This window comes from Equus quagga, chromosome 5, assembly GCF_021613505.1.
Source record: "Equus quagga isolate Etosha38 chromosome 5, UCLA_HA_Equagga_1.0, whole genome shotgun sequence".
Lineage (NCBI taxonomy): Eukaryota > Metazoa > Chordata > Mammalia > Perissodactyla > Equidae > Equus > Equus quagga.
The window spans coordinates 40,416,279-40,436,628 of NC_060271.1; the positions used below are offsets into that span (position 1 = coordinate 40,416,279).

General features: G+C 44.2%; 1 protein-coding gene across 5 annotated transcripts in view; it reads left to right on the forward strand.

Moving 5' to 3' along the window:
- Nucleotides 1-19,194, forward strand: part of MTOR (mechanistic target of rapamycin kinase) — a 119,422-nt gene extending 100,228 nt beyond the window's left edge. For all 5 annotated transcript variants that reach the window (XM_046660389.1, XM_046660391.1, XM_046660390.1 and 2 more), the window contains 20 exons: nucleotides 807-1,058; nucleotides 1,737-1,837; nucleotides 2,516-2,612; nucleotides 2,908-3,006; nucleotides 3,323-3,445; nucleotides 3,625-3,807; nucleotides 4,226-4,360; nucleotides 4,581-4,755; nucleotides 6,091-6,226; nucleotides 6,858-7,005; nucleotides 7,636-7,758; nucleotides 8,941-9,023; nucleotides 10,131-10,203; nucleotides 10,759-10,833; nucleotides 11,221-11,356; nucleotides 11,876-11,941; nucleotides 14,423-14,503; nucleotides 14,781-14,861; nucleotides 17,436-17,541; nucleotides 18,228-19,194. In XM_046660389.1, coding sequence (XP_046516345.1) covers nucleotides 807-1,058; nucleotides 1,737-1,837; nucleotides 2,516-2,612; nucleotides 2,908-3,006; nucleotides 3,323-3,445; nucleotides 3,625-3,807; nucleotides 4,226-4,360; nucleotides 4,581-4,755; nucleotides 6,091-6,226; nucleotides 6,858-7,005; nucleotides 7,636-7,758; nucleotides 8,941-9,023; nucleotides 10,131-10,203; nucleotides 10,759-10,833; nucleotides 11,221-11,356; nucleotides 11,876-11,941; nucleotides 14,423-14,503; nucleotides 14,781-14,861; nucleotides 17,436-17,541; nucleotides 18,228-18,243 — 2,289 coding nt within the window. In that variant the 3' untranslated portion in view covers nucleotides 18,244-19,194. The remainder of the gene's footprint in view (nucleotides 1-806; nucleotides 1,059-1,736; nucleotides 1,838-2,515; nucleotides 2,613-2,907; nucleotides 3,007-3,322; nucleotides 3,446-3,624; nucleotides 3,808-4,225; nucleotides 4,361-4,580; nucleotides 4,756-6,090; nucleotides 6,227-6,857; nucleotides 7,006-7,635; nucleotides 7,759-8,940; nucleotides 9,024-10,130; nucleotides 10,204-10,758; nucleotides 10,834-11,220; nucleotides 11,357-11,875; nucleotides 11,942-14,422; nucleotides 14,504-14,780; nucleotides 14,862-17,435; nucleotides 17,542-18,227) is intronic.
- The last annotated feature ends 1,156 nt before the right edge of the window (nucleotides 19,195-20,350 follow it).

Genomic DNA, 20,350 nt, shown 5'->3' on the forward strand with positions numbered 1-20,350 from the left:
TGTCATATAACCTAGTTAAGACTTTACCTTCACTCCTCTGGACCTCTGCTCTCTTGAGTAATCTGGTTTATACACTGCTGCCAAAGGAATCTTCAAAACCCAGTAAAGCTCTGTTTCCTACAGAATGAAATGGGACCTCCTTTGCCTACTATGCCAGCCCCCTCATAATCTGACCCTGCCATTTTGCTAGTCTTCCCCGTCAGTGCTCTCCTGCATGTACCCTAAGCTTCAATCAGATTCGTTTGTTTCCTATGAACCGCCCTATGCTTGCCCAACTCGCATCTTTCTCCTTGTTCTTCCCCTACCAGGAAGTCCTCACTGCTGCCCTCTCTTGTCCCCTCCTTGCCCATCAAAACCTGCTCTTCAAGACCTACCCCCAAATCTCTCCTCTCTGTGAAGTGTTCCCCATCCCCATCCTGGTATTCCCACTGTCTGTGTCCTACTGCCCTGCTCACAATCTGCCAGTCTTTAGGTTTGTGAGTGAGCTCCCCTATTAGATTAGAAGGTCCCTGAGGCAAGAACCATAGCTTGCCCCTCTTGTGCCCCTCCCCCACAGCATTCACTGCAGCCCCTGATACAGTAAGCTTGCCACAAAATGCATGAATCCTGTTGACTTCAGTAAAATGCCCATTCCATAGTGTTTTGTGGAAGTGGAGTTTTGCTCTACTGACCACTGAGAGGAAAGGGCTGTCAGCACTCTTCCTCACCTTTGGCCTCACGCTCCTCTGAGCCCCTGATGCCCGAGCCTCCTCCCACTGCTCTTGTTCACAGCCACGTTGTCTGTCTTCCACTCTTGCCCCACCCAGGCCTGGCATGCATGGGCAGTGATGAACTTCGAAGCTGTGCTACACTACAAACATCAGAACCAAGCCCGTGATGAGAAGAAGAAGCTGCGTCACACCAGTGGGGCCAACATCACCAATGCGGCCACTGCTGCCACCACAGCAGCCACTGCCACCGCCACTGCCACCAGCACTGAGGGCAGCAACAGTGAGAGCGAGGCCGAGAGCACCGAGAACAGCCCTACCCCATCTCCTCTGCAGAAGAAGGTCACTGAGGTACCATTTCCTTCCTCCTCCACTGAGGACTGACCCAGTCACCAGGCATTCTGAGGAATGGAGTGGTTGTTAAGCTCAAAGGAACCTGAGCTTCACTCTGAATTGCCAGATCAAGCTAGAAAATGTGGTTTATTTGCTGTCCCGCGTTGTTTGAGACAGTGCTTTTGTGCATATATTTGTGTTTAGGGAGCTGACATAGCCCTAAGCTGAAGAATGAGTTCCTTGTCACGCTTCCCACAAGAATGAGCTTATTCTCCTAAGGCCCTGCACCTGTGTGTTTGTGTGGCCATGCACATCTGCAGGTCCACTCGGAGGACAGAGCCTGGCGGGACCCATCCTCTGCCTTTTCTCCTCCCTCTTCCCTCCCACCCCCTGCCCTTGAGCTGTCAGTTTAGACTTCACGGGGGCAATTGGCAGGCCCAGAGATCAGCATGTTCAGAGCTTCAGCCCCACCTCCTCCTGCCACTGTTAGCCCAAGATAATAACAGTTATGACACAATTGCCATTTACTGAGTGTTCACCATGTGCTAGGCGCTAATCCAAAGACTTTTCATGCATTAACTGATTTAATCCTCCTAACCACTCTTTGAGGTAGGTACTGTTAGTATCCTATTATGCGTGTTTTACAGATGAGAAAGCTAAGGCAAGAGTGTCATTAACACATGTGTGTTCCAACAGGATTTGTCCAAAACCCTCTTGATGTACACTGTCCCTGCTGTCCAGGGCTTCTTCCGTTCTATCTCGCTGTCACGAGGCAACAACCTCCAGGATACGCTCAGGTATCAGGAAAGGTGGTAGAACCCCTGGGTAGGCAGCACACAGAAGTTACACATCCAGTCCTCTTTGCCTTCCCCCCACCTGATGAGTACAGCCAAGAGGAACAGCCAAGCAGGCCCCACCTGTGTGGGTGACATTTGCAAAGATTAAGGAGAAGTGGCCTGAGGACTCTCCACGTGTGGTTTGTTATGTAGGGAGGAAGAAGCCCATCTGCTTCTTGCAGTATTAGTGAAATCCCTTCATCTTTTAGAAGCAACTCTGAGAGGCCTGAATGGCATAGACCAGCCAGTCCAGAGGCCACAGGTGATAAGGGTGGCTTCCTCCTTTTTTGGGATCTTTGGCCAGCTAAGTCCCAGGTTTACCCTGTTACCACTGTTCTACAGGTGTCTCTGTGTGTGCAAGGATTATCCTTGGGTTCATCTTAGATTTCTGAGCTAATACTGTGGTCCTCTACATTATCTGGAATGAAATAATCATTCACTTGGGATGACCCTCTCCTCATATTCGTCAAGTGCTGGCCATCACCACCCACTCACTCCCAAGTGGTCCCAATACCAAACATTGGAGAGCCACTGATTTGAGGCCCTGCCAGTTCTACTCAAGAGTCTTAAAGATGAAAAACAAATAGACAAATGCTGGGAAACTAAATTTTCTGTGACTTTTTCATTTTTCTTTTCCAGAGTCCTCACCTTATGGTTTGATTATGGCCACTGGCCAGATGTAAATGAAGCCTTAGTGGAAGGGGTGAAAGCGATCCAGATTGACACTTGGTTACAGGTAAGGGTGGGTCAGATCTCCTTCCTCCTCTGTCTCCTCTTGGAATCAGTGTTCAGTGTAGCAAGGCAGCATGCATTGTAAGGTAAGGAAGGTAAGGTAAGGAAGTACGAATCGGTCCCAAGGTCAAGACTTCATATTTTCTCTAGTTTCTTTTAGAGAACTAAAGGGAATTAACCATTTCAGAGCCTAACAGCATCTACCAAAACAAGTTGTAAGACCTGGTTGTTGCCCAGAAGAACAACTGGAGTTGTTTGCTTGTCTCATATGTTGCTTACTGTATCTTTTTGTATGCTAGGTTATACCTCAGCTCATTGCAAGAATTGATACACCGAGGCCCTTGGTGGGACGTCTCATTCACCAGCTTCTCACAGACATTGGTCGGTACCACCCCCAGGTATGTGGAGACCCTGGGCAGTTTCTCATCTAATAACTGACCTTCTGATTTGGTGCTCAGCCTTTCCTAAAGCTGCTCTAGAGACACAAGTGCAGGAACTGGGAGCCACGGATCCTGTCCTGCCCCTGGAAGGGTCTGCCCAGTGGCAGTCCCAGTGGCCCAGGGGTCTTCCTGAAAACAAAGAGCTTCCCCCGAGATTGGGTAGCCTCAATGAGTATCAGTAGCATACTTACCATTTATTTTCACATCCACCTTAAAGTTAGTCAGGCTCCTTTCACACATCTGTTTGCAAATGTTGCTTCTGTATTTGCCTCAGGCCCTCATCTACCCCTTGACTGTGGCTTCTAAGTCCACCACCACAGCCCGTCACAACGCAGCCAACAAGATTCTGAAGAACATGTGTGAGCACAGTAACACCCTGGTCCAGCAGGCCATGATGGTGAGTCACTGGCCCTGGTCACCTAGCCAGAGGTCTTGAGTGAGATTGTTTTTTCTTCCTCACGACAGTGCTGCATAGTCCTTCTGGCTGCCAGAAAGAATACCTCCTATTTCTCCAGGCCAGGCCTTTCTGAGTTTAGCTTATCCTTGGTGCTTCTCTCCTTCCCCTCTTTGATCCAGGTGAGTGAGGAGCTGATCCGAGTGGCCATCCTCTGGCATGAGATGTGGCATGAAGGCCTGGAGGAAGCGTCGCGTTTGTACTTTGGGGAGAGGAATGTGAAAGGCATGTTTGAGGTGCTGGAGCCCCTGCATGCTATGATGGAACGGGGACCCCAGACTCTGAAGGAAACATCCTTTAACCAGGTATCAGATAAAAAAGCATGAAATGACGTGACCCAAAACCTTTATCAGACTCCTTTCCCTCTAGCCTTTCTACTGACTTGAATAAAATGTACTCTGGTGGAGATCACAGGATATAAAAACACTAGAAATTTAATTGTCTTTAACTTACAAGAACATTCCCAAAATTTTAACTGGAAAACCACAAGTCTCCTCCTAAGGTCATTTCATCTCTCCTCTAACCTTACTTTACTTAACAGTCCATCCTAGGATTGGGAGCTTCAGGACTGGGGAGCTGCAAAGCTTCCCTTGCTAAGCAATCCGTGCAGATGCCTTCTAGCCATAGTGTGCTCCTGAGGGGTTCTGCATGCTCAGGGGATTTAGCCCTGAGGCTTAGTCGACACCTTGACAATTTGCATATTTCCCCTCCTTTCCCTCTCAGGCGTATGGTCGAGATTTAATGGAGGCCCAAGAGTGGTGCAGGAAGTATATGAAATCAGGGAATGTCAAGGATCTCACTCAAGCCTGGGACCTCTATTATCATGTGTTCAGACGAATCTCAAAGCAGCTGCCTCAGGTAGGATCTTCAGGTTGTAGCGGGGTTGACTGTCATTATCGTCCTTTCTGTTGTACTATCTGTGACCGTTCTAACTCTCATGCCCAAGTACCTGGTTTCACTTCTATGTGTGGACTTTAGGACAAGTCATTGCTATTAGCGATCCATTGAAAAACACTTAGAATGCATTTAAATTCCTCCCTGGAAGCAGAAAACTAAACCCTGTGGTAATTATTCACAGCTCACATCCTTAGAGCTGCAATATGTTTCCCCAAAACTTTTGATGTGCCGGGACCTCGAATTGGCTGTGCCAGGAACCTATGACCCCAACCAGCCGATCATTCGCATTCAGTCCATAGCACCGTCTTTGCAAGTCATCACATCCAAGCAGAGGCCCCGGAAGTTGACACTTATGGGTAAGGACCATTGTGCACTTCCACCACCTGTGTCTCCCTCCTACCCTGGGTGAACCCCCTCCCCTACTCTGAAGTTACTGCTTGCTATTCACACTGCAAATCTTTTATATGCTCCATCTCTCCCGTGTTTATCAAGAAAGGAATAGAGGACAAGTGGATTTCTCCTTGTTACATCCTCCTTGGTACTCCTAGTTTATTCGTAGAATTGTGCTTGTTTAAGTGAAGCCTAACAATCCTGCACAAGAACAAGCGGAAGAGAATTGTAAAGGCACGCAGCAGGGGGAACTAGTGGTAGGCAGCTGTTGGGGAACTGATGTGGCCAACAAGGAGGCATCTGGACGCAGGTGTGAAGGCTGACAGGCTACATTGAAGGAGGGGCTTCTGGGCTCTTGATTGTTCTTTTTTATCATCACAGCCTCTCTTTGTGGGAAATGATTGTGTAAAATGAACAAACTTAAGGAGAAGTGAATTCTTGCAGTGAGGTTTGTTACCTATCTAGGATAGTTTCAGGAGGCCTGAGTCCTCTGGTGGCACTTTAAGTGCTCTCGCCTTTAATAATGGCTCATTTTTTTTTAAATGCAGTGATTATTCACCAGCACCAATTAATTGTGGTCCATAGGTGATTGTCTGTCCTTGGGCTGGCATCTTCTAAAACGTTGGTTAGTCAGGTTCTCAGCTGCATTTAATTAAAGAGATTTTAATGAAGGAATGGTTTGCAAAGGTGTGAGCAGGGTTAAGAGAGCCAGCAGTGAGAAGCTATTACTCACCCCCACCCTCCAGACCTGCCAGGGCAGGGAGCCCATCAGGGGCTTGTAACCTGGAGAGGCTATCCATCAGTGCTGTAGCCTAGGTAGAGGGACACAGTTACTCCTAGAACTGTAGCCTGGCTGTTTGTCAGGGGCAAAGGCCCTGACTTCCCCCTCTTCCCACCCTCTGACCTCCTGCCAGTGCCCCCATTGGCCAGGCCCAACTGGGAGCCTAGGTGATACGGTCTCTAGGGGTCAGGCTTCTCAGGAAAGAGAAGGGCAGAGAATGAGATGGGGAGGGGAACCTATAGAATGACCATCTCTATGCAGAACCATTCCTGGTCCTTAAAGACAGACCTTTTTTTCATTTTATTTGTTTTTCACTTGAACAGCATCTCATTGGGGGACCATCAAAAGCAGTACCATTCTTTCATCAATTCAAGGGGGAGTGTTTTTTTCTGTTTGTAAGGAAAGTGTGACAGGGAAGGTATATGCAGTCTGCAAGATCTTGTGAATACAGTGGTGGTCTGCCAACTAACAGGTGTGAGACCCTCTGACCCACACCAATTGCTCCCACCATTCCTTACAGGCAGCAACGGGCATGAGTTTGTTTTCCTCCTGAAGGGCCATGAAGATCTACGACAGGACGAACGAGTGATGCAGCTCTTTGGCCTGGTTAACACTCTTTTGGCCAATGACCCAACATCTCTTCGGAAAAACCTCAGGTATTCAGGATGCCATGATAACAGCAATGATTTGAGAAGTCTTCTAGTTTTTTCTTACATCTCTCCCATGTAGTCGTGTACGTTTACAAAATAAGTTATAAAATTATGTACCCAACAGGAAGTCATCAATAGCCAAGGCGTCAAACAAGGAGAAAAATTCTCCATATTTTTAGGGTACTCTCATGGACTTGAAATGCTTTTAACAACCTCCAGAGGATCCACAATGGGACAGTTGGTGACCATTAGACTGGAGAGTCTGCAAATTTGATGTGTTTTGCCCCTCATGGGATTACAGCCTAGTCAAACCTTTCCTATCCTCAGTACTCTCTTCTCTTTCTGTTAAGAACATTAATATTAAGCTGAGAGATTATTTTAGGCTTAGAAATAATCACTGGATTACTCCCCCAAAGCAATGAGTTTCTTAAGGAGGTTGAGAGGACTGATGTTGCTTTCATTCCATCAGTGCCCTGACTTTACCTGATGCTTTATCCTTCACAAAAGGTCCCTCATTACACACCTCACGATAGCTCTGTGCGGGGGAATTCATTAAAACTAGTTTGCATGTGTCATGAGCAGGTCAAAGGTGTACTCTGTTTACCATACAATAACCATGCTTTCCTGTGGGTGCCAGCATCCAGAGATATGCTGTCATCCCGTTATCAACTAACTCGGGCCTCATCGGCTGGGTCCCCCACTGTGACACTCTGCATGCTCTCATCCGGGACTACAGGGAGAAAAAGAAGATCCTTCTCAACATTGAGCATCGCATCATGTTGCGGGTATGTGTTGAGGCTGCCAAACCCAACCCTCTAATGTCTTAGAGGCAAAACTCACAAGTCGGGGAATCTCTACAAAGCTACTTTCTCCTTCTTCTATATATGTGCATCACTGAAAATTCTATTTGAAGAAATTAGCTATTGAAGCAGGTTCAATGAAGTGAGTCCTAAAGCAGATAACCTTCTCCAAGAAACAGGACCCTAAAGCATAGAAATTAGGTTTTCATCATCCTAGGTGAGACTGGACAGTGTTATTTATCAGACAACGTAATATCTTCCAAAAGCCAGAGGTATGCAGAGCACTGACCATATGGAAAAATAATGGTTAGTCAATGTGTAAGTAATAAGAAAGAGAATTACTTGCTACCCAAAACCTTAAACCCTCATTCACGCCAGTAGGCTGGTCCTGAGGTGAGGCCTAATGTTTTACCCTTAGGCCCTGGCAGTTCCTGTGGAAATCAGGTTAGAGTAGCCACTCTGTTTTTCCTTTTGCAACGTTCTTGTTTTCTTCTCCTTTTGGCCAAGGTGGTCGTATTAGAACCCAGCTCTGTCTGGACCCAGAGCCTTATTTCTTCCTGGGTTTAAGCTGATTGTTTTGGGCTGCTCTCTCAGAATGGTTGTGTCCTGATGCAGATGGCTCCGGACTACGATCACCTGACCCTGATGCAGAAGGTCGAGGTGTTTGAGCATGCTGTCAATAACACAGCCGGGGACGACCTGGCCAAGCTGCTGTGGCTGAAAAGCCCCAGCTCCGAGGTATGGCACATTCGCCTCTTAATGCACACCTCTGCCCTTCGGCACACCCAGTCCTGTCAGGAATGGCTTTCCCGTTTGCTCGTGCACACCTGGTGGATTCGTCTTTATTGTGATTAGCTGTTGGTTATGTGCAGTCTTTTATAACAAAAATTAAATGAGTGAGCCATGCAATTTAGCAGATATAGATTTAGTAGTTTAATGTTTCTCCCATTGCTTATGAGAATATTTGAGGTCTTTATATATTAAGGATATTAAATCGTTTTCATATATGTTATAAATTTCCTGTTTTTTTTTTTATTTTGTTAATGGTATGTTTCTTGGTTTGCCATTTTTGTTTTGCTCTGTTTTTGATATATAGACATTTTTAAAAGTTAGAAGTTAACAGATTTCTAATCCTTTTCTTTGAAGTTTCTACCTTTGGCTTTGTATTTAGAAAGGCCCTCTTCACCTCAAGATTACATATCTTTTTACATATATTTTCCTGTACTAATTATAAGATTTGTTTTTACATTTAAATCCTTAACCCAGTTTTGAATTTGATTAGGATTTAAATTTTCTTTTTTTAAGATGGTTACCCAAAACCATAGTATTTATCAAACAGTCCATTCTTTTCCCCACTGTGTAAGAGAGTCTGGTTTTATTCTACACTGAATTCCGCTATGTCCTTGGATTTCCTTCTGGGGCTTCTATTCTGTTTCATTGATCTTTCTGCCTACTGCTCCTCAAGTACCATACTATTAATACAAGTCTCTTCTCGTTGGCTATTTTCATTTTTTTTCTTCCAGATAAATTTTGTGATCATTTTGTCAAGTCCACCCCCCCTGCAAAAAAATGCCACTGAATTTTTATTAGAATTATATTAACTGTATCAAATGATACAGGAGGATATTACATCTTTACAATCTTAAGTGAATTTCCTTAAGTGGATGTTTCCATTTACTCAGGTCTTTATAATCCTAGGCAAAGTTTAATTTTTTTATTCATCTAAGGTCTGTACATCTCTAATTAAGTTTATTCTGAGCATAGATTATTATTGTTGTAATGGTAAATGAGATCTTCATTCCCTTGTACGTTCCAACTGGTTATTGATGGAATATAAGAAAACAACTGATTGGAGTATAATTATGTTGAAACTAGTTAAAGTTTCCAGAGCCTTGGTTTACACGTGTGCCTGTGTTCTAGGTGTGGTTTGACCGAAGAACCAATTATACCCGCTCCTTAGCAGTCATGTCCATGGTTGGGTATATTTTGGGCCTGGGAGATAGGTGAGTGAATTTAATTTGTTTCTTTAGTCTTCTTTCTCCGTTGTAGTTTTCTTGAATGGTTTCATTTTGTTTTTCAGTAAGATTTATGAGCATTTGGTAAATATTTGTATTTTGTACTTTAGGCCTCTTTTGCGGCATCAGCCTTAGTCCCCTATTTATTATCCATGCCAACAGAACAACACATCAAACTAAAGAGAAGAAAAACCATAGTTCAAGGGTACTACTTTCTCCATAGGTTGGTTTAATATATTAAAAACCATATTAAATCTGATCAATTTTATTGATTCAATAAACATTTATCAATCATCACTATGCTAAGATAAATAATTCTATTTCTGTAATTGAAACCAACCAAAGTATATACCTCCTGATATTTCTGCATAATAAATTTCACCCAAATGTACTGACTGAAAAAGTAGTTTAGAAATATTCAGATATTGACTCACTAGAACGTTTTTAAAAACTAGTTCTCTACTCTTTTTCTCCTGAGATCGTGTCTCCTGCAATTCTTTGAGAGTAAAAATAATTTTATCCCACAAAAATAATAAATTATTTTTTTAAAAAACTAGCAGAATGCCTGCTAACAAAAGCCAAATGATCCTGCCTGATTGGCCCAGGGGCTCAGGGAGACGAGGCCCTGTGGTAGGTGCTGAGTAGTAATGATAGAGCCTTGTCACTCTGAGATGCCAGCACTGCCAGAAATGATTTATCTTGTGAACAAAGACCTTGGGAAAGCAAATTATCATGGTATCAGGGGGCAACTTATGATTCACACAGATAAATCCTCATTTTAGGCCTAGAGCAGGGGTCGGCAAACTTTTCTGTAAAGGGCCAGATAATAAATACTTTAGGCTTTGCTGGCCATATGATCTGTCACAACTACTCATCTCTGCTGTTGTAGCACACAAGCAGCCTGAAACAATACACAGACAAGTGAGCATGGCTGTGTTCCAGTAAAAACTTTATTTACAAAAGCTGGGGGGGCACTGGATTTGGCCTGAGGGCTGTAGTTTGCCAACCCATGACCTAGAGTATCATATACGTGTTGATTTATTCATCAGTGCTGCTCTCTTGACCCCTCCCTGGTCTCTCTTCTATTTCTCAAAGACACCCATCCAACCTAATGCTGGACCGGCTGAGTGGGAAGATCCTGCACATTGACTTTGGGGACTGCTTTGAGGTGAACGCATGTTCCAAAATACCACGTAAAGCTCACCTTCCCGGATGACCACTTTTCACCCTCCTCTGACCATTTAGGCAAATTTAAGCCCAAAATGCATTATCCTCACCTCTGCCTCTCCTATCAAGGCAATAGAAAGTCAAGCTAAGAAATGAAATCCAGGCTGTTTGGTACTCAGTATAGTTGGACTCTAACCCTCCTTGGGGCAAGGGCCACTGTTCACACACGCTCTTTGAGTGGCAGAATCCTCATCCTCCACACCCCCTACTGCTTAAAGGCCTGGGCATCATGCACATTTGCCTTTTTCTTTTTTCTTCTTCTTCTCTCCCTTTTCTCTCTCTCCCTCTCTTTTTTTTCCTCTCTCTTTTATTTTTTTAGTTATCTTTGAAATCTCTATGACAAGTCCCCTCACTAAACTCAAGCTACTTCATTTCTGTGCTCTAATTGAAATCGGTGCTAGTGATGCAAAGGAAAACCATTCACCTTCGCCTGGCTTTAGCTGAAGAAAACTATCTAACCAGTGGACTTGGGTTTTTTCCCTTTATTACCCTATAGGTTGCTATGACCAGAGAGAAATTCCCAGAGAAGATTCCTTTTAGACTAACAAGAATGTTGACCAATGCTATGGAGGTGAGTGGATATTGGGAACAAGCTGCTTTGGTACGGGGCCAATACAGTTATGACCCTCTCTGAAGACAGACTTGCTTGTTAGATCTCATCAGTTCCCCAAAACGCCTGAGTTATTTCTGTAGTCATTTCCTGGTATTTTCCATTGTGTTAGAAATGATCAATCTTTGATAGTCTTAACCATTCTTCACACCAGACCTTATTTCATATGAATCACAGTCCTGACCTGACCCCTTGCTCTGAAGACATTCTCAGCCTGATACATCAGTAATGGCCTGTACCTGCTTCCTAAGTGAGGGTGACAGAAGCTCCTGACTTGCTTTTGGTCGCTAGGCCTTAAGATGCCAGTGTCAGTGATTTCTGTGGTGAGTGGCTCTGGCCCTTCTGCAGGTTACCGGTCTGGATGGCAACTACAGAATCACGTGCCACACAGTGATGGAAGTGCTTCGGGAACACAAGGACAGTGTCATGGCCGTGCTGGAAGCCTTTGTCTATGACCCCTTGCTGAACTGGAGGCTGATGGACAGTGAGTATTAGCAAGTATTGGGCGCTGGAGTCAGCACACTCCCAAATTAGGAATATCTGACACACTACGTTTCACTAACCTATCAGTCTTCAAGCCTGGAGCCTGAGATACATTACTGAGCTCTTGCATTACATTTTCACAAAGAGGCTCTGGTGGCTGGAAATGAATTTCAAGTATTTTTATTAACTAGAACAGAAAACTCCAGTCATTGATTTAGATATTAATTAAAATATTTTTCAGGATAAATTAAGTACCTTACTGATTTTTGGTTTTGGGGTTATGTTATCTGGTTTACATTGTCTAAGTCCAACTCAATGATACAGTGTGTCCCTCAGGATTGGATACCCACGCTCACATCCGCCCACTTACTCCTGACTAATATGGTTTTGGTTCTCGCTTAGGGGTTATAGCTTTTGAAAAAATTATATTTTTATGACTGTAAGAAAATATCATGTCAACCAAGTTTCTTCAAGTCAAAGTTTGAAGCACTTTTAATCCTCCCTTTATTTGTTTGCCTAGCAAATACCAAAGGCAACAAGCGGTCCCGAACGAGGACAGATTCCTACTCTGCTGGCCAGTCAGTAGGTGGGTACATCCATGGGAGATTGGAGGTTCTGTCCCCTTTTGTGCAGTGTTTCTGGAACAGGGTGAGCTTCGTGATTGCCATCAGGAAGCATGACTTACAGTAGAAACGGGTGCTGAACATGAAGGAAGTGAACATGTTTTTCTAGAGGCTCTAAACAGTGATTGGCAGAGATTCTGTCACTGCTAAAATATTACCTAATAGGCATTTATTCAAAACTTGGTCTAGAAATATTTACCGAGCACCTAGCACCTAACATGCTTTTTTTTTATTGCCTCTCAGGATGGAGTGGGTACGTACAGCTCAGAAATTGGATGAAACTATCTCATCTTAATCTATCTGTAAAACACATATAAAAATATGTCTGAAATATTAGCCAGTATTTAGCATGCCCTTTAGTGGTGTCTAGATTGTGATAATTATTAGCTGTATTACCTTGATCCTAAAGCATTCTTAATAGCTCAGAAGTGGGAAGATAGAAGCTGCAGAAATGCACTCATATTGCTGCCTGAGGAGCCAGAAGACCACATAAAACATTGTTTCCAAGGGTGTGGTCCACAGAACAGGGTCCCAGGAAGATAATGCCCCTCCAAGACCCAGTGTGGAAGGCTCTCAGAGGTCTTAGAGTCAAGCTGTTTAGCCTTCCCCTTGTCTCCCTATGCCAGCCTGCCCCTTTTTCCCTCATAACATCTAACAATGGCATACACGGTTCACTCTTTGGGAAATACTGTTGGGGTGTAAAAAAGTAAATGTTCTCTACAAACATTTATGGAACATTTGCAACTGGTTACTTAGCTAATAAGCCGAATAATGTTTAGGGGTGCAAAAAGAATGTGACAGGGGCTGGCCCAGTGGCGCAGCAGTTAAGTGTGTACATTCCACTTTGGTGGCCCGGGGTTCGCCGGTTCGAATCCTAGGTGCGGACATGGCACCGCTTGGCAAGCCATGCTGTGGCAGGCATCCCACATATAAAGTAGAAGAAGATGGGCACGGATGTTAGCTCAGGGCCAGTCTTCCTCAGCAAAAAGAGGAGAATTGGCAGATGTTAGCTCAGGGCTAGTCTTCCTCAAAAAAAAAAAAAGAATGTGACATACAGAGATTGCCCTGAAGAAGCACAGAATCACATTATAGAATTAACCAAAATATATATGAAATGATAAGAGAACAGTACATTTCACTGTGTAGTCAAGTGCCACAGTTTGGTTTGGAATAAAAAGGCTTTGAGACTTAGAGAATGGAGGCATCACTCTGAATTGCACTAGTTAAAGGAGCAGCTCTTGGGTTGGTGGAATGTAAGCTGAGCCTTATTGGATGGATGGAATCTGGATAGGTAGAAAGGAAGAGGGTGTTCTGGGCAGGAAATTGGGGTCCTGGGTTATAATGTCATCTAGGAACACGTGTGGACTCTACCTTGGACACCATAACAGGATTTGTGAATGATGCCCGAATCACCCACAGTGTCTGGGGTACCTTGTGCAGACAACTGATCTCATCCAAAGTGTGAGATGAACTGGTTTAACTCTCAGGGTTCACCTCCTTTATACATTATTGGGTGACTCCTGTATGCTGCCTATGGCATGCAGAGGGGAATCAGGACAGCCAGTTCTCGTGGCACCAGATGGTGGAGGACCTGGTTGCTTTTATGTGACTTAAAAGTTAAGTTCAGGGGCCAGCCCAGTGGCGCAGCGGTTAAGTGCGCACATTCCACTTCGGTGGCCCAGGGTTCACCGGTTCAGATCCCGGGTGCGGACATGACACTGCTTGTCAAACCAGGCTGTGGTAGGTGTCCCACATATAAAATAGAGGAAGATGGGCACGGATGTTAGCTCAGGGCCAGTCTTCCTCAGCAAAAAAGAGGAGGATTGGCCGTAGATATTAGCTCTGGGCTAATCTTCCTAAAAATAAATAAATAAATAAAAGATTCTGCCATTTAAAAAAAAAAGTTAAGTTCAAGGGGGTCATTAATAAAAGTATTACCATCACTAGCTTCATTTTGAAGGCCTGTGGAGTACAAGGGCAATGTATAAATAACTTCATAATTCTGATTCTAGACTGTTCTCTCCTGAAGGCCACAGTCAGTGGAGGGTGACCCTAAAGCCTGAGGACTTTCTGTGCCCATAATTCATGTATAAATTTCTCTGAGGAATAAGACTTGATTCATGTGTGTGACCCACTGAAAGCTAGTTTCCTTTATATGATTATCAGTTTGTGTCAAACCAAACAAGTTTTGTCACCAGGTCTTGGACTCATCTTCCTATTCTCTATGTCAGGACATGTTGTTTGTTTGAAAATTCATGCTTTGCAGATTTAAAAACTTTTAAATAAATAAAGAGTAGCGTAATGCTTCCCCTCTCCTTTCCCCTTTGAGATAGGTGGGCAAGTGCTACAGGGAGTATGGTATGTGAAGAATTAGAGCTAATACCTTCAAACAGTGGCTTCTTGGCATTTTTGAATTTTCTGCTAATTGATTTTTCTCCTTCTAGAAATTTTGGATGGTGTGGAACTTGGGGAACCAGCCCATAAGAAAACGGGGACCACAGTGCCAGAATCTATTCATTCTTTCAGTAAGTCCAACCTCTGAGGAATTGCACCAATGACCAGCTCATTAAGCAAATAGCAGCTGGGTTGCACCATGAGAGGGGTCAGTAAGATGAAGCAACAAAACCCCCTTTGAGCAGAAAAGGTTCGTGAATTTCTCATTATATTCTGAGGACAAAGATAGCCACAAAGGAAGAATTGCTCAACACTTACAAAAGTGAATATTTGAGAAACACAAAAGCATCCATTGAACCTGTTGTGATGATCCAATCTTACTGTTATTGATACTTTTGTGTATTCCAGTTGGAGACGGTTTGGTGAAACCAGAGGCCCTAAATAAGAAAGCTATTCAAATTATTAACAGGGTTCGAGATAAACTCACTGGTGAGTGTGTATATGTGTTTACTTAAAAGGAACATAAAATCTGAGAGACTTTCCTTTCCTTGAGTGGGTGGTCAGCCCTATTTCCGGTGGTGCTGGTGCCGAAACTTTGGCTCTGCAGCTAACTGGAGTGTCTCTGAGGCCATCAGTTAAGGACTCTCTCTGATTCTCTTTCTAATGACCAATGAACTTACTTTAAGTAATGTTGTTAGTCTCTTTTTAACAAAGGTAAGTAAAATTCTCTTGGGTCCAAAGTCAGCCAAAATCAGGAAAATTTTTTTTATCATCATGGCGTGATATTAGAGCAAGTCTGACCCCTCTGACTCATTGCCTGTCTGTACTTTGGTGACTGTTAGGGATTGGAGCGTGTGGAAGGGAAGAAATGCCTACTTTTGGAAAGGAGACATGTCACATTGGCTAGATGGTGTGACATGACGGGTGGGAGTCAGGGAAGCCAAAGACCCCAGTTCCACCACCTCCTGTGGAACCCCTGGGCACTGTCTCTTCATCTGGAAGGTGATGAGAACACCTCCCTCAGAAGGTGGTGAGGCTCAAATGAGACATGGGATGCCAAGTGCTTAGCATTAGGGCCTAAGTTTTGTAGTCAAGGTATATTTATTTATTGAGGACCTTCAAGTGCTAGAAGCTGAAGAAACAGTGTTGGTAAAAACAGAATCCCTGCCCTGTGGGGCTCAGAATCTAAAGGGAAACACTGTATTAAGTGGAAGAGAGGGACTCGGGGCTATGATAATAGGGAATTTAAGTTCAGTAGTTCAGGAAAATCTTCCTTAAGCAACCAACCTGTGAGCTAACATCTGAAAGAGGAGTTAATTAGGGGCAGATTGTTCTAGATAAAAGGAACAGCTTATACAAGGGCCCTGTGGTGGAAGGGAGTAGGGCAAGAAAAATGGTCTGAAAGCAGGCCAGCCTGACTGCCCCAAAAAAAGCAAAATAAGAGGAGCAGCAAGATGAGAGGAGCACAATGCAGAATGTTTTGACTCTGAGTGGGCCAGGGCCAGATCATACAGGATCTACATCCTGTATCCTAAGGGCAAAGGGAAACCACTGAAGGGTTTTAAGTGGAGTGGGGAAGGAGGAGGAGGGTCTGGATGGGCTGGTATTGTGAAATACTGCCTGCTCTGGCTGTGCTGAAGAATGGGTTAAAGGGGAAAAAGCAGCTGGCACAGTCATCCAGGCTAGACAGTGATTAGACTAGGGTGGTGGCAGTGGAGATGGATTCAACAGATCTTTAGGAGGTCAAATTAAAAGGATTGGTGATGGGACACAAGGGATCAAGGATGGCTCCAAGCCATTGGTGACCTTCTAGAGCTGCACTGAGCCTGGCAGCCAGACTAAAACAGTTGAAGAGAATGTGAAGTGAGGAAACAGAGACAAGTTTCAAAACTCTTTTTTTTTAATTTTATTTTATTTTTCCTTTTTCTCCCCAAAGCCCCCTGGTACATAGTTGTATATTCTTAGTTGTGGGTCCTTCTAGTAGTGACATGTGGGACATCGCCTCAGCGTGGCCTGATAAGCAGTGCCATGTCTGCGCCCAGGATCCGAACTGTTGAAACCCTGGGCCGCCAAAGCAGAGCACGCGAACTTAACCACTCGAACATGGGGCCGGCCCCTCAAAACTCTTAAGAAGTTTGGCTGTGCGGAGAGGAGAGAGGATGTAGCTGGAGAAGTGGTTAGATGAGAGGCTTTTTTTTCCTTCGGTGGGAGAGAGGAACATGTTTACAAAACAGTAAGAAGAGGGCAGTTGAGAGGGAGAGTTTGAAGACCTGAGTGAGAGGAAGGATAATTGATACTGTAAGCTCCTAAGAAATCAGGGGGTGATGGGAGCCAAAGCGCAGGTGAACTTAGCCTTAAACGGGAGCCACAGCTCCCCAGGGTAATGGGAGCCATGAAGAGAGAGCTCGTGTTGAACAGATCCACCACCTCCAACACTGTCTGACATGTCAGGGATCCAAAACTATGTGCTTAGTGAATTAATTAACTTGTAAGGGAGGAGATGAGGACATCTGCTGAGGGTGAGAAGCCAGAGTAGAGATCTGGACATTTGGGGAGGGTAGAAGACTTGAAACTGTCCTTGTAAAGATGGAAAGCCACATTGCCAAAGAAGCATCGTAAGGCAGCCAGGCAGTGCTGAGTGCTGGCTTGAAGTTGGAGAGTGTGAATTTATAATGGAAGCAAGCTGCCCTGTAGGAGGAAAGGCTAAAAATGGAGGCTAGTAGGATTAAAACAGAACAGCGTTTCTCATCCACTTGCCTGATTCAAGGATGATTATGGGATAGAAGAAGGAATCTTCATAAACCATTGGCCACATCTTTACCATTCTTGACCTCAGTCGACTACAGGACTTGCCTCTCCTTGAACCAAGTCTGTATTAGGAGAAGGAGACTGGTGTTTAGTCAAGTCACATGGAGGTGACTTTAAAATCCACCCGTCATATAGCCTTCATACTCATGGATGAGGATAAACTGATTTCGGCTGCTTAGACAGTTAAGCCAAACTGGGGCAAGGAGGGAGCTGATAACCAGGTGCAGATTAAATATTTTATTCCTCCTGTCCCAGGTCGGGACTTCTCTCATGATGAAACTTTGGATGTCCCAACACAAGTTGAGCTGCTCATCAAACAAGCAACATCCCATGAAAACCTCTGCCAGTGCTACATCGGCTGGTGAGTGGGCATGTCAGAATATCTTTGTTAAAATAAGTCAGGACCCCACCCTGTGCCCTAGACTCAGAGTCACAAAAAAAAAGATTTGGGAGGGTATCCTTAAAGGATAATCGTAGTTTCAAATCTCTTTAAAAGTTTGTGTTCACTGTGTGTGCTCATTGTTCTAAAAAGGAGAAAACTGAGAAATATTGATGCATATTTGGAAGGCAAACACCAAAATAAATTAAAATTACATTAAAAAATGGTTTAGAAGAGTAGATGAGGCCCCCTTATTTGGGGGGGGAGGGGGAGTCTTTTTGGATTTCTGCTGTCAATTCAGAGATACAGGATGGGCAAAGGAAAAGAAGCCAGAGCAGTGACGGAGAGAGGGAGATGAAAAGACAAATTTATGATCTGGGATTGTAACCTCAGAGACCACTCTGGGGTCTGCTTTGATTAATTGCCCGAGGCACGCCTGAAGGTAGAAACTTGAGAGAGACGGCGATGGAGAAGTGTCCTTCTGGGACTGAACAGGCGTCAGCCCTTGACTGGCGGTGATGAGTGTGTCCTACACAATTAGTTGTGGGAGATCTCAGGGAATGTCCCGGGGGTTGTCAGACCTTGGTCTTCCCATTTTCAATGTATCTGTGTAACGCTTTGAAGAAGCCCAAATTATTAAAATATTCCTTTTCTCTCTGTCTTTTTAGGTGTCCTTTCTGGTAACTGGAGGCCCAGACGTGCCCACAGCATTTCTCTTGAGGCTTTTGTACTTTGGTGTGTGCTTCCACTAAACTGAAACCTTGGTCAAAAAGTTCGACTTTGTTAAATATTTTGAAATGTAAATGAAAAGAACTACTGTATATTAAAAGTTGGTTTGAACCAACTTTCTAGCTGCTGTTGAAGAATATATTGTCAGAAACACAAGGCTTGATTTGGTTCCCAGGACAGTAAACACAGTAATACTACATTAATCAAGCCATTGATTTTGGGGAACAGAAGATCCATAACTTTAGAAATACGGGTTTTGACTTAACTCACCAGAGAACTCATCCTAAGCATTTGCTGACAGAAGAATGGCCTAGTCGTTCCTCTCAACAAGGATAAAGCCAACTCAGCGCAGTCAAGAAGCCTCAGGTCGTGGAGGACATGTATTAGGATTCTGGACTGTAAGGAAGCGAGAGAAGCCAACTGCATCATTTTCGCCCATCCCATTACCTCACCGGTCCGTGGACAGCAACAACATTTGCAAGATGGGCCAAAATGGGTGGAAAAGGTCTGTCTTCTGCCTCACCCACGATGCTGCGACTTACATACTTCAATCCAAGACCCGAACTGCTAGGAAAGGAGCTCCTTCAGATGCTGGGCAGCTCAGCCAAGTAGATGTACAGAGGGGACTGTGGTGCAGTAGGGTGCCCACGTTGGCCTTCCCCAGCACGATTCCTGGGTGTTTTCAGGGAGATCTGGGTGCTCTATGTTTAGAGCAAGGGCTTGGAAAACAGGAATGTTGTCATGGAGGTGCTGAACGCAGAGAGGAAAGGCCTAGTACACGTTGGGTATCATGAGCAAAGACACACTAAACTGAATGCACAAAGTATAAAGTGGAGCCATGTCTAGACACCATGTTGTATCTGAGTAATTTTTGTGCCAATAAATGACATCAGAATTTTAAAAACATGTATATGAGTGGCTTTTTACTCATGATTATTCATGAAGCAGTTATTCCTTCAACATTCAACATTCATTAAGCAGTTAATACTAGGGACTACACAGGATGCAGGATCTATGTGTTGTGGTCCCTTTCTTCTGGGTGTTCACAGGCCAGACAAGGCGGAGGCGGCCTCACGTAGGAAAGGACCAACAACTCCACCAAGCTAAGCGGTGAGAAGAGCCATGCCCAGGGTGTGCACCTCAAGTGGGGCACTAATTCACTGGGGTGCCGGGAACACCTGGTGGGAAGGGGGACATTGGCCATGGATCTTAAAGGAGGAGTGGGACCTTGTCAGATGAAGCAAGTGAGGACGTTCAGAATAGAGATATAAAAGCACAATATCATGCAGGAATGGCAAGTGTTAGCTTGAACCATATTAGATTGCAGGTACTCGATCATTGTTAATATATAAAATGGCCGTTTCGCACAGTTGGACCTCACCGTTCAGCATGTCTGGCTCAGCGGTCAGTAGGGAATAAAAGGAATAATAGGAACTAAAAGGAGGCTAAACAGTCGAGTGAGGCCAGACTGGCCTTGTTTCAAACAGCAAGGAGCTTGAAGCTGATGCTGTGGACAATAGGGGACCATGTGAAATTTTAAAACAGAAGTAGAATCTGAGTAGTGTTTTTAAGAGCCAACTGGTGTCAAACAAGTGGAAAGAAAACGAGAAGTCACAAGCCCTAGTAAAGAGGCTGTTGCAGTAACAGAGAGGAGAGAACATTAAATGGAGCCGACCACTCCTATGTATAGATTCCTCTAAAGAGAGAGTGTGCCTAAAGAAAAGTTCTTCCAAAGAATATCGGTTTTAATTGTTCAAGTATATTTTTTTTTTCTAAATTCCTTTGGGCCACAGCTATGTAGTGAGAAATACTGTATCATTATAAGAGCTGTTCAAAAGACTTGTATTAGGGGGAGCATGAGAATTACAAGGCCAGGAAGCATATCTTATGTGACTTTGTATCCCCAAAATCCGCCAGAAGACCTAGCCCACAATGGTGCTCCATGGAGGTTTGTTGGAGGACTCTTCTATTAAAAACAAAAATGGATTTAAATCTCAGTAGTGATACTAAGAACAGTTTTAACCCTCACAGCTAGAAAGTCTCATACCTATCTTAAATTTTC